Source organism: Rhagoletis pomonella, unplaced genomic scaffold (genome assembly GCF_013731165.1).
Source record: "Rhagoletis pomonella isolate Grant_MI unplaced genomic scaffold, Rhpom_1.0 Rhpom_scaffold_00847, whole genome shotgun sequence".
Taxonomy (NCBI): Eukaryota; Metazoa; Arthropoda; class Insecta; order Diptera; family Tephritidae; genus Rhagoletis; species Rhagoletis pomonella.
In genome coordinates, this window is record NW_023459401.1 from 43323 (window position 1) to 57943 (window position 14621).

General features: G+C 37.7%; 1 protein-coding gene across 2 annotated transcripts; it reads left to right on the plus strand.

Annotated features, from left to right (window-relative positions):
• The first annotated feature begins 526 nt into the window (after positions 1 to 526).
• Positions 527 to 12733, plus strand: LOC118751609 (transmembrane protein 68-like). 2 transcript variants are annotated; one of them, XM_036486429.1, is made up of 5 exons: positions 527 to 660; positions 803 to 1259; positions 1324 to 1462; positions 10841 to 11507; positions 11585 to 12733. In XM_036486429.1, the coding sequence occupies exons 2-5, from the start codon at positions 1214 to 1216 to the stop codon at positions 11699 to 11701; spliced, it is 969 nt and encodes a 322-aa protein (XP_036342322.1). In that variant the 5' UTR covers positions 527 to 660; positions 803 to 1213; the 3' UTR covers positions 11702 to 12733. The 2 variants fall into 2 exon arrangements, with proteins under 2 accessions (XP_036342322.1, XP_036342323.1); XM_036486430.1 differs by having other exon boundaries at positions 875 to 1259.
• The last annotated feature ends 1888 nt before the right edge of the window (positions 12734 to 14621 follow it).

Sequence of the window (14621 nt, forward strand, 5' to 3'; positions counted from 1 at the left end):
TTGTTAATAATGCCGCCAAAATACACACTTTATCCAAAAAATGCCCAAATAAACTGATGCATTTTTATATAAACGTACACTCATTTTGTTTAAGATAATGATCACTTTTCTCCATATACACCAACAATCGGCACTTGTTGGAAAACATTTTGCACTCACAAACATATTTTATTATTGATATAGACACTTTCACTCACAAGCTCCTCAGTGTTTTACGCTTTCAGTGACTACTGTATATTTTACACGTTCATATTTAATTTCTTAATTAAAATACATTTTCCCCAACCACTTGTGCAAAATAATCACCGAAATTCACTTCTTTTCTTCTGTTTTGCTAGTGTTTTCCGCATTCGAGACGAAAGTCAAAAATCTGCCGCGGACAGAGTCAAAACGGAGACGAATTCCAGTTGCACACATTTCGTATAAGGTCAAAATCGGCGCGGCACTTTTTCAAAGTAATGATTTGTCTCATATTTTACATTCTTTGATTGTACCGAAAAAATAGTAGAATTGTACTCAAAATATCAACACTGATATACACGCCAAAACACAGCACTGACTGTAAAACAGCTGGCGCTTATGTTTGTTTTTGCATTCAGTTGCTGTTTCGCCTTTCGTCGTTGATGTTCGATTTTCTTGTTACGATTGTATAAAAAGAAGGTAAACAATCACTTTTGCAAAAAAGGTGTGATAATGAAAAAGACGGAGCTCATGTGTAATTGATGATTAAGTTTGTAAAAAAGAAATTGGCGAAATAGTTATGAGAGGATTGGCGTTATTTATAAATATTTAAGAATTATAGATTCCTGTGTGGTTTACAAAACAGAAGAAAGGAATCATTTAACCACATGATGAAACGATAAAATAATTTCAGGGAACTTACACGTTTGGGAGAAGAAAAAAGAAACTAATTTGGAATGCAAAGTGAAAATAGCAGAAATAGGTGCATAATTTAAAAAGGCAAAAGTAAGAATTACAACGCTTATACTAAACATAGCTGTAAGCTGATAACCTGGCGAGGTGTGGGACTGTGTAGAAACGCATCACGGATCATTTGGAAGTTGTATGTCGGAGCGCTTCTTGCTGCTGCCCAAATACAGAGGTTAGCTTTTGTTTTGTTGACGTAAACGTAAATTGAGGCCATCAACCGCTGCTTCTTTATTGTGTGGCGGCTCTTGAGGTACATTTAGAAAAGGCAAACGGCTAATGCGCAATGGACTACCTACAGGAATGGACTAAGAGTCTACAGGAGTTCCTCTGTAAGTTTGTACATTCTTTTTAATCTCAAAAAACGTAGCTTTTTACGGATTTATATGTATCTAGCTACCTATATCGACTTGGATTACTCACTATGGCTTTACCGATTACTTTGGCCGCTGATTGTAACATTCCTACTTCCACTAGTCTTCGTGGCACTCATTTACATTTCATTTGTGATGCTTTTCATTTACAAACTGCACAGGTAAGATGTTTTTTTAGCTGCAATCGGCATAAAACTCTTATTTTACTAAGGCAAATTCGCTATTTGCTGTGCCTCTTAAAACGCCTAGTTAAGCATTTCTAGTTAAGTTTGTTTTGCTATAAGTTCACAAATACTCGAACAAGTTAAAATACATATGTATGTATGTATAATTTTACTTGTACAATTGTATAGATAAGTATTTTAGTACCTGCATTAAAAATCATTTGGCTGAGAGAAGTAAATGCATGAAATTAGCATAACCAACAAACGTTAATTATAGATCGTAGAAACTTATCGTATCTGTGCAAAATATACGTATCTGGTTATGGTATAAAGGACGAGGCCTCAAACCCTCTCTGGACTATGTATAGTATTGTTACATTAAGTAAAACTTTTGGCAAATGAAATTAAACTCTGTGCAAATGGTTTTAAGCTTTCAGTAAGTTGATTTAAACTTGGGGCAATGTATTTCATTATGGTGATGTATGTTCTCAATGCTCTAGAGGAAAAATCCGAACTGAAAGCAAATAAAACAGGAAATTGTTAACCAGCGGGCTTTAGTAAATATTTGTAAAAAAAAGATCCATTTGCGTATTTAGATTTAAGATGAATTGGTAAATTACAAGCCACTTTTCACTTCTTTCCAAATAAATACCAAAATTTGAAAGTGTTTATTTCGTCTTAGGGCGAAAAGCAAAGTTTTTAAATTATAAAAAAGAACATTCCTTCGAAAAAACGATATCAAAGTTCTTTCGTATCTCTATACCCATGCTATACACATATATGTATGTATGTGCATTCATACCTACCCAGTCGACAAATTTGGAAAAAAGGGGCCTTTTGCCACATTCTTTACTCCTTTTCATTTTGTATGGAATGGCCAGAATTTCCAGTCCTTCTGCTTTTCACAGAAGGGAAAATTTGCATGATGAAACAGTTTGTATTTGACTTTGCAGTACACACATAGCGATACGTCCACTCCGATTTTTATTTTATTTTATTTATTTTTTTTATTTGACTTTGGTTGCCATGGAAACGCGCCTTCACGTCTGTCTTCGAAAGGAACGGGGTTATTAAAAGACAATTATTTGACTTTGCCTTCGAATGGCAGCGCTTCCAATAGACCTAATTAAATTTCCAAAAGAAATAGTATTGAATAATCCCTTTCTGAAGGCGTTTATTTAAGAGCACTCCTCCTTTAGCCTACTGGGTAGTACTGTTTTGGGTACTTTGTATATAATTTTTTATTTACTAAGTGTAACACGCATGATTAGCTACATACAAATGATTGTGTGTACATATGTACGTGCATAGGTTTAGGTGCTGCTCTAAACAAAACATTTCCTCATACATATGTACATACTAGTTGTTTGAAAGCAATGACGTGTTTTATTACTGCGTTTACATTTTTTTATCGCATAATTTTAGTGACAAATAAATTGCTAGTTTTTAGAGAATGCTGTATTTATTTTTTTTATTAGATGCTTGAAAATGTAATTAGTTTTTTTAATTGGCACTTACATATGTATGTAGGTATAGTATGTATGCATGTATGGTATATTCGTTTTATTTTTTCCTACTTATAAAAGTACGCTGGAATGTACAAATACTCGAATCACCTGGAATCACCTCTTCCTATATGACGTGCAAACCTTCAATCCCTAAATAAAAAATGTCTGCGAGCGAAAAGTTGCTACGGCAGTGGAAAAAACTTCTTTTAGCCATTTTCTTCAAGTTGTTCGCAAAACTTTGAATACAAAATTTTGCGTATTTACAGCAAAGCAAAACTCTAACGGACAATAAGGATTCGCCCTTTATTAAAATATTTCGTATTATTTTAGCCTTATCAGATTTTCTTTTGAACTTAGCAAACTTGCTTTTCATTGAATGCACCCGAGAAAAAATTAAATAAAAATTAAAATCAAAATATGAGTTTTCATAAGAAGCGGACTTAGCAACTTTTCACTCTAAGCTAGCGATATGTGTAATGATATTAATTTTTATTATACACTTCTAATGTAAATTAAATATAAATACATACTACATATGTATGTATGTACACACTCATATTCGATGTTCTGCTTGACCTGCCTGAATATGCGAAAGCTTGCGCTATAATTACTTTGAATTCTAATCTCCAGTCAAGGTTAATCTTGTATGCTCGTAATCCACTTGACTAGATGTAAATATGTACATACATATCGCTAGCTTAGAGTGAAAGGTTGCTAAGTTCATTTGTACAAATTTTACACGAGAGGAAAGAAACTTCTTATAGCCATTTTCAAGTATTTTGCAAAACTTTGAATAGAACATTTTGAGTGTTTAAAGCATTGCTAAACTCCATACGAACGAGACGGATTCGATGTTGATTAAAATATTTCGAATTGATTTGGTCTTTCTGTGTCACTTTTGGACTAAGCAAATTTGCCTTTCATTGAATATAAGCGTGATTAAATAAAACAAGTACCTTTATTCTTTTGGAGACGATGCATTTTTAATTTCACTCGCATATGAGTTTTCAAAAGAAGTGGACTTAGCAACTTCTCACTCTAAGATACCGTAAGATATGTATGTATATCCAAATACACATTCATACGCGCACGTGCTATCAAAGCTAATTACATATAGAAAAATTAATAGATCTTTAATTGCGTTTAATCAAATAGTTGCCGACAACGTTCAATAAAAAAAATCAAAACAATCATATTTGCATTACTTTGCAATATTTGTAGTTGTTGTAGCAGAAATATTTCAGGGGTAATGTTTGAGAGTAAGCTGATATGATGTTTTTGTTTACCGAGCCGACTTGACTGGATCTTGTGACATAGTAGAATCGTCATAAGATCGCTATTACAGGGTGGCGACGAATAACTTTTACCCAGTTTTTTTTTTTTGAAAAATAAAAGGGTCCTATATAAATTTTGCGAAAAAAGTACTTTGTACTCATCTCCCAAAGTTTAGAAAGCTGGCAATTTCAAAAAGGATTGAAATTCTAAAACTAATTAATAAAATTAAAGTAAAATCTGTGGAAGATTAACCATAAAATGCTTTCTTCGGAAAAGCTATAAAGAACCATTCTATTTAAAAAAGAAAACTGTGCTACAGTTATTCGTCGCCACGCTGTACTAAGGCAGTCCTAGTCCGTATCGTTTCGGTGCAGCTTTTCTATTTTATTTAATATTTAAAATTGCTTTATGGCTCATTCCATGTAAAAGACGAAAACGACATAAATTTTAAAATGCCCTAATTATATTTTTTTCATTAATACCATTTTTTTTAATAACTACATTTCATTAATATGTTGAAAAACATTGAAAAGAATAAAAAGAAGTTTTGTCTATGGAATCTTTTATTTCATGCATAATTACTTTACATTAGTCATAAGGACAGGCCCCTCCAGTCACAAATTTATATAATTTTTAATATTTCTATGAAGATTATCTAAGCCTAATTTTTACTGAAAAAGAAAGCGTATAGTACATGTTTTACAACATAAAAATAAAGTTTTTTCTAGTGGCCCACCAGTCACATTCATTCAAATGATAGTTACATAAAACTAAGAAACCGTTTGGTATTGTTGTTAAAGCAAGTCACGATGAAATGGCCCTTATCCAAATCTTATTGCTAGGTCTTATTTACTGCGGTCAAACACATTAGTAGATTACTGATATGTACATACAAATAAGCAATGTAAACAAATTTGCTTAAAATAAGCTATATTTTTACGTTGTTGCATTTTGGATTCATATTATTCACAATTTAACATACATACTTACATACATACACTGGCGGCAAAAATAATAGACTCGCCTTACTTTGAAAAGTTTTGGCTATATTTCCATGGTTTATTTTATGTTTAATATTTTTTTTTTATAAAAGCCATATAAATCCCATTTACAAACTTTATACAAAAATTATAAAAATTCGCCAAATTTGTCACCAAATGTTTAAACTTTTTATTCAGATTATTATAATTGTTATTCAAAATTTTTGGTATGCAGTTTTGTAGCCCATTCAATTTTAGTATAATAAAGTGCAAGTTTCAAGTAGCTAGAAAATACCGCTCATTTTTGACAATTTTTTTTTTTTGTTGACGATGCCTGGCATTCTCTTTCATATAAAAAAATTGTCGTGCACTCTTTGTATGGGAAAAAAATGCGTGGCACCATCAGCAAAAAAAAAAAATCTTACAAATCAGCGGTATTTTGTAGCATACCACATGTACAAAACTGCATACCAAATATTTTGAATAAAAAGTTTGAAAATTTTTTGATAATTTGTCGAAGTTTTATAATTTTTGTTTAAAGTTTAAAAGGCGGATTTATATGATGTTTGTTGTATAACCACCTAGGCTTTTTAAAAAAATATTAAATATAAAATAAACTAAAGAAATATAGCCAAGTAGCTCGCTTCTGTAACTATTCTTTACTAAGGCGATTTCATATATGAATTATCTGCCTTGTTCTTCTCTACTGCTCATGACTAGTAGAAAATGACGTATCTTCCCAGTAGAGAATTAATCGGTAGAGAATAGTTACAGAAACGAGCTACTGATTCTTAAAAGTACGACGAGTCTATTATTTCTGCCGCCAGTGTACATATAAGGTACATATCGTCGTTTAAAGTACAAAACCAGGTATCGTCGTTCTGCAAAACCGCGTAACTTTATAGAAAAAAGCAAGACCGTAAAGGGGGTGGGGGGGAGGCTGCATTACTGAACCCTTCGAAGTATCAATTTTTACGGACAGCTCTAAAAGTGGATTGTGGCGTAGGGGCGCGAATATTTTCAACCGACCTAAAAATTGAAGAGTCTATGCGATTACCAAATTCTTTGCGATACCAGAAGTCTTTGCCATAAAAGAGATGTGCAAAATAATTTTAGCCTCGAAGCTAGCGAGAACCAGCATTGCTATTTGCTCGGATAGACAGGCAGCGGTCAAGATACTCGACTCTGTAAGCATCACCTCCCACATAATAAATCAGTGTAGGCGAACGTTATGGTTTTAGCTGACAGGCAAGTCGTTGCTCTGATCTGGGTGCTGGGGCACCGCACAATTCATGGCAACAAGATGGATGACGATCTGGCCAGGAATGGGTCGGCTCTGGATATCTTGGAGGCAGAGGAGATTCTTGTGCCTCTGAGCTATATTAAGGACCGCATCTCCCAGCACTGGAAAAAGGTGTTTAATAGTAGATGGAAAGACCTACAATCCTGTAGGGTCTGCAGGAGTCTGTGGCCCACCTACTTCGCAAAACGCACTGCTTTTCTTATCAAATTAAACAAAATTTCTTATTAAATTAAACAATTAAACTCAACCAACCAAGGTTAAACGTCGACTTGATAAGAAGGTGGCCGACTGTCGTCAGTAATCTTCAGAGATTAAACCTCGAAACCAAGAAGAATAAAACAAGGGGTTCCACAAGGTGGTGTCCTCTCCCCCTCCTGTTCAACTTCTACATCTCGAAGGTCCCCCAGCCACCTGAGGGAGTTTCCCTGATCTCATACGCTGACGACTGTTCGATATTGGCGTCTGGGAATGAAATTGACGACCTCTGCTCAAAAGTAAACGGCTATCTCTGCAGCCGTCGCTTCTTTCTCGCTTCTTCACTGCGATGAGCCTAACACTATCCCCAACGAAATCAACGGCGACCCTCTTTACCACCTGGACGAAGGAGGTCAGGCTTGAATTAGGCATTCACGTCGATGACATACCAATACCGAAAGTAAAAAACCCTAAAATCTTAGGGGTCACAACCGCAGTTGTCAACAAAGTACAGAACCGCAACGAGGTCGTCAAGTTGCTCGCCGGCAGCACCTGGTGCAAAGACAAAGAAGCGTTGCCGGCAACATACAAGGCAATTGGCCGTCCGGTTCTAAATGATGCCGCACCAGTTTGGTCGCCGGGGACTAGTTGGGCGCAGTGAACGAATCTACAGAATTGTCAGAACGCCGCACTCCGGACAGCGGCTAGGTGCCTTCTGATGTCGCCTAAAAACCACCTACACAGCTAGGCCCAAGTGCTCCCCGTAATGGAGCACAACAAAATGCTTTGTAAGCAGTGCCACAGAAGTGAACACCCCAACAGGCCACTGCTAGAGGAGGGAGCCTCCGCCCAGGCACGTCAGGGGGGCACCTATTCGTGTACAAGGACACAGTCCAAAAATACGTAGACCAACCACTAGACCCGACGACGTACAGCCGAGCGATCAACGACATTCATAGGAAGTCGGTCACCACCTACCTCGACTCCCGGCCTATGGGCCTATGAATGCCGTAATCGGAGCCCAAGAGAGACCCGCGTTACCTTGGCTCAGTTACTTTCAGTCCGTTTCCTGGGCCTACCGTTAGTTAAGCTTGACGACAATGATTGAAGGTTGAACTGAAATAAGCGGGGCTTAGTAGTGCCGCTACAACAACAACAACGCTTCCTGGGACTAAGGTTGGAGGATTTAGAGGGGAAAGATAAAAAGGACAGCCAACCGATTTCGCTGCAACAACAACCACTTGGGCGGTGGGAACCAAGCAGCAATCGTACGCCAATAACTAATTACCGAAAATTTAAGCGGTTAGTAAGTTTAAGCGGTCGTCAAAAATTGCAGTTGTTCAGTAAAGTACTGAATCGCAACAAAGTCCTCAAATCGCTTGCCTCCATCACTTAAGCTAAAGGCAAAGACACGTTTGTTGGAAACATATTACCCAACAACGCTAAACTGCAAATGTAGAAAGCATCTACCCAGCATGCGGACAAGGTCCAAACAACACTCAACATCTCATCGCATGCACCTCCATCCAGACCCTGACACCAGAAGCACTATGAACGTAGCTGGCTTCCTCGGTTCAGGCTTTTAGAGTGAGACAAAAACAGCTAGCTTATCCTTTACAATTTAGACGTCAACATCGCAGCATATTACGAAAGGTTTTTTATAGCCCATTTCCACCAAAAGCGTAACTTCAGTTAAAAGTTCAGTTCCAAGAGTTTAACCATTAAAGATTGAAAATAATAATTAACTTTTGAGTTTTAGTTTTTCGCTCAAAGGAAATTATTATTACTTGATTTTTATTTTTTCGATCAAAAATAATGATTATTTTATGATTTTTATTTTTTCGCTCAAAGATAATAATTATTATTAAGTTTTATTTTTTTCACTTAAGTATAATGATCATTTAAAAAAGTCAAAAGCTGTACCAGCGTGATTTTCGAGGTATCCTTTGCAGAGGTAGCGACACCCTAATAAAAGGAATAAGTCCCAAAATTTTCAGGTAAAATTTTCAGAGGTATTTAAGACGTATTTATGCCCTTTTAAATTGTATAATTAATTATTATTTTTAAGTGGGAAATAAAACTCAATAATAATTTTTATCTTTGAGCGAAAAAGTAAAAATCATAAAATAATCATTATTTTTGATCGAAAAAACTAAAAATCAAATAATTATTATTTCCGCTGAGCGAAAAATAAAACTCAATTATAATTTATTATTTTTAAGCGAGACAAAACAAAAATCATAAAATAATGATTAAATGCTGATTTATATTATTTTACCCATAATTATTACCGTCCCTGAAATATATCAACACATATTTACTATCTATACAATCTTCCCCACGTTCAATCGAAATGATTAATTTCTTACTTATCAGTAACGGCGTTTGAAATTGTCTAATACCACACATATTTAGATTACCGATGTGTTTTCGACGGCATTTAACAAATAGATGAATCAATAGGGGTCTTCATGAATGCTTGCAACTTTCTATAAATACATACTTATTCCAATTTTTGCGTTCTTTTCTTACTTTTTGCTAATGGATTATCTTGTTATATAATTACTAGGTTTTCCTGCAGCTCCGCCCGCATTTAGTTCTATTTAACGTTATGATTTCAAATGTAACAAAAAATTAAATAAATTTTATCACCGAAAGTGATACATTTTATATAAAAAAATCGCTTATTGCCCCAGAGGTTCCCGAGCATGGTCTATGTGTCGAATTTCAACTAAATTGGCCGTTTCATATTTAGTATTAAAACGATAAAAAAGTAGCTAGTTTTTATACTATATAATTTTTTTTTTTTTTTTTAATATTTTTATAGGTAGCAATTTAAAAAAACGTGTTTGAATAAAAGCATATACCAACAAGAGGTTTACGCCGATAGATATTTCGTCGCCAATCTTAGAAATAAATAGCGCCGGCGTAGGAAACTAATTCTTGTTAAATTGTGATGCAACTTTATGAAAAATATTATTAAAAAGGCGCCTAATACATATTTGAAATCGGTGCATATGTATGTTTACTGAAGTGCTTTAATATAAAAAAAATAATCGATTAACCAATCGCTACGATAATCGCTTTACTTTTCCTCCCAAATAACTCCGAAACACTTCACTGCTACCAAATATAAGGGTCATTTCATACAATATTTACACCACCCTCAAAATTGTTTTGGTGTGAAATATTTTTTTACATCCTTTATCGAAAAGAGGAGACCACTATTTTATTTCGTCTGGTATTGGAAAAAAAAATCTTCGAAATTTCGAATTCACTAAGAATTAAGGTATCCATACACCTATGCGATTCTGTCGCAACGAATCCGCAACGTTTTTGATGCTACAGACGTTACTGCTTCGAAAACGCAAGTACGCACACATCTGTGCATTCGGTGCTTCGGAAAACTCCTTTTTCGGATCTCTGTTCTTGCTGTAGCGACTGCCTAGACCGTAGAGTCCTTCAATCGTTGTTGACAAGCTAAACTAACGGTGAACCTAGGAGACGTGATATTTCGACGGGGTCGGAGCAGTGGGAGAGGGCTGTTAGATTTGAAATGAGTGGTCATGTTGGCGTCTAATCGGGATGGGTAGCTTTTTAGCTATAGTATTCAAACCATAATTGAGGCGCAGAGTGACGCGGATTTTTCGGGGCAATTGAAGGTCACCCTCGTCCACAGGCAATGTTTACACATCGTACTGCCGTCGAGCGATTTAAGGACTTTGTTGGCAATGGCAGTTGTGTGCGACGGGAAAGAAAGCAGCTTGTCGAAGGTTAGTCCGAAAGATCTCGAATGTTTCGCCGTCGACGTGAATTCCAAGATGTAGCCTCATCTCTTTCATCCAGGTGATAAAAATGGTTTCTAGTGAAGAAGCGGGAAAGTTCGTGTTTACTTTTGAACACATGTAATCTATTTCATTGCCGGCCGAGATGATAGATACTCCCTCTGGCTCTAGTCCTTAACGGTGTGCAAAGCATACCTCGAGCATCGGCTTTGTCGAGGGCTATAGAAAGCGCCACTATTATATCTATTTAGTCCAATAGTTATTAATTTAATATTTATTTTCTATCCAATAAAATATTTAATTTCGGCTCTCTCTCTCTCTCTTTTCAGGGAGGTAATCATGCGCACTGTTCGCACGGATCGTAAATTCTGGGAGTTCGGTCGAAAATTGGTCGCCGCTTTGTGGGATGCTCACGCGCGCATTTATCATGGCTACGAAGTAATCGGCATGGAGAATATACCAGAGACTGGACCTGCGTTGATTGTGTACTACCATGGCGCTATACCCATCGACATGTATTACTTAAATTCACGCATTATACTGCAAAAGGATCGTCTTATATACACCATTGGCGATCGATTTCTATTCAAATTACCCGGTTGGGGTACAATATCCGAGGCATTTCACGTCAGTCCCGGCACGGTGCAGTCTTGTGTTGGCATTCTAAAAGAGGGTAATTTACTAGCCATCTCACCAGGTGGCGTTTATGAAGCACAATTCGGCGATCAATACTATGAACTGTTGTGGCGTAATCGTGTTGGCTTTGCAAAGGTTGCGCTGGAGGCCAAGGTGCCAATAATACCTTGCTTTACACAAAATCTACGCGAAGGTTTCCGACAGCTGGGCATATTTCGCAACTTTTTCATGAAACTCTACAATACAGTGCGCATACCAGTTTACCCTATCTACGGTGGATTTCCGGTGAAGTTTCGCACATTCGTGGGTCGACCGATAGCGTACGATGGCACGCTAACGCCAGAGGAGCTGCAAATGAAGGTTGAAATTTGACATACATACGTACGTAAATATTTACCTTAAACATTTTTGAGTGGATTTCTGTTTTTATCTTTCAGGTGGCCGCGGCGTTGGAGGAATTGATAAATCAGCATCAACGTATTCCTGGCAGCATATTTCATGCGTTGCTTGATCGTATTCCCTCACTTCGTAGCAAAAGAAAAGTCCCGGAATAAGTCGCTAAAGCCGCATCTGTTCAGCGTATTTAAATTTGATAATCTCTACATACTCTACTGTGTTAAATTTTCGTTTTTCATTTCTTTTAAGGGGAGGGAAACGCAAAAGACTTTCTGCTAACTATACAAATAGTTTATTGTGCACCTATCGGGAGAGTTTTGCTTACAAAAAAGAATACATAGTAAAAAATACTCTTAAAACCCTAAAACTAAAGACAAAGAACAAAACTTACGATAGTTGATAGTTCTATTGTAGATTATACTCGTATAGTACTATGTATAAATGAGTTCATTCAATTTATCAATAATCCATCTTGCAATATGCAACTGTAACTGGAGCTTTTTTAACGTTTACATAAAATAGCCTTAAGTGTACTTAAAATGCTTTCAGCTAAGCTCATATCATGCAATGTGAACAATTTCTCTTATCTAAAAACATTTTTTTTTTATTAGAACAGATATGACCATCGGGGTTCGTTTTATATTTTGCATTTATGTATATTTTTATGATAGAATTAATTATACAATGCATCTGCGCATTCTGGTTGTAATGGGAAATTGATTATTCCAGCAATAAAAAATGTGTGTGTATATAAATAAAACCCGTAGTTAAGTCGTAGGTTAAATTTTTAATTTTGTTTAAAAACAATGAAATTGTTTGCGAAATAGTATTCCAGCTTTCATTTAACCGCTCAGTGTACACATACTTGTTTTTTAAATAAATTTCACTACGTATTAATTTATCGGTATTCACATACTCATTTGAGTACGTAAATGTGTCTTGTGCTGCATAAAAAGTGTACTTTTTATTATATAATTAGATGGCATGTGAAAATTAAAATTAAAAAAGATCATATCAATTTATTCAAAACGTATTGACGTATTATTTCGTGAAAGAAGCGCAAACAGCTACTAATGATAAGATAAATAGGTCAGTTCTTGTTGGGGAAGGTATATGATTAAAATCTCCGTAAACCTTGGAAGAGTTTAAGTAGGACAAATGGTAATAAAGATGCCTCGATTACTGCAGCGAACTAAAAAATATTTACGAAAATCTGATAAGAATCATGCATGTTGTTATACAACAACTAAATGTCTAGGGTCGCGGTTGACGGACTTCTGGAATGCCTGCTTTTGGGAACAGGACCAAGGACCCACTAATTTATCTTAGTCGTGGTATTATGAGTAGACTGCGGATTTTTATGCAGAAAACGAAGCCTAAAAATATGTACCATATAACTATAAACAAAATGTATAAAAATCTCCGCCTCGAAATCCATCGCCACACTGTTCACCACCTGGACTAAGAGGTCAGGCTGAAACTGTACGTTTACGTCGATATCAACAAAATACCGGCGGTCAACCGTCCCAAATTCTTGACAGTCACGTTCCTTCTCAGCGCACGCACCTGCCACCTGACAAAAAGTGCGAGCTGGGAGCAAAGCCTTCCAGTCACTAGCCGGTAGCCCTTGGGGAGCCGACAAAGAAATCCTCTTCACCACGTACAAAGCAATCGGCCGGTCGGTGGCAAACTACACAGCGCCAGTGTGGTCGGCATGCATCAGCGACACACAGTAGAGAAATTTACAAACCTGCCAGAATGCAGCTCTACGCACGGTTACAGGTTGCCACCTCATGTCACCCAAGCATCACCTCCACCAAGAAAGCCAGATGCTGGCGGTGGAAGAGCATAACACCTTGCCATCGAAGCAGTTTCTCGGGGAATGCAAACGTGGAAATCATCCCAACAACACCCTGTTTCGAAAGGATCCACCCCCGAAATGTCAGACAGCACCTGCGCGGCTGGAAACCCTACGTTGAGCCGTGCATAGACCACCCATTCGACGTAGAAAAATACAGAGCGACACCTAACCACCTACAAACCGATGCAGTCAGGACGAATCTCAGCACCCGAAAGGACAACGTCATCCCACGACAGTCGGGTCTACGTAACCGGAACGACCCAGATTTATATGTGGCCAAGGACTGTCACTCCAGCAACACTCCCCAAAAACCCTTTGGCGAACTTGTATGCTGCTACAACAACAACATCATCCTAGGCGCTCGACCGCCGCCCATTAACATCGATTAAGCGGAACTGCCGAGAGAGGACAGGTGCATCCTAGCACAACTTCATTCTGGGTGCTGCCACAGACTAAACAGCTATCTCTCCCGACCAAGGGATGTGATTTCGGCGATCTAACCCCGTTTAGGTTGGCGAAATCCCTTAAAAGTTGTACTTCCGTAGGGCTACATCTGCTTCGCATACTTCTGTTCAGGGCTGGCATCAAGTCAAACCCTGAGACAGGAACCTATACCTGCGTCACGTGGAAGAGACGACTACACCATAACTCCACCTCTGTCAGGTGCAACTCCTACAACGGGTGGGGTCACCTCCGAGTTTGCTCAGGCCTTTCGACTCACAGGCAAATGGACCACTTCATACGTGGCCCCTTACTGATCGAACCGACCTGCCTCCACGGCACATCAGAGTCCGCCTAATCAGCACAAACACTGTCGCACCACAACGCAATAGACCACAGCACCGATACCACAGACCACACCACAGACCCAACCGCACGACCACCCACACACCGCCGCCAACAACTCTTGCTTCCTCTGACAAGCTGCTCGATGTGTCAGACCAGGAGAGACACCCCACGACTCGAAACATCTCTTCGTATGCCCGGAAAACACGACAGCACTGACTTATTTGTCCCTGTGGACCGACCACACTGAGGCTGCACGCTTCCTGGGGTTCCGTTAGTGGAGCTTGACGACAACGACTGAGATACTAACCGACCTGGGCGGGGTTGTTGAAGCCGCTACAACAACCACAACAACAACGCTTTTATACTCCACAATACGATCCAATCTCGGATGATAACCCTTCGAATTATTACCACCCAAAAAACTTGAA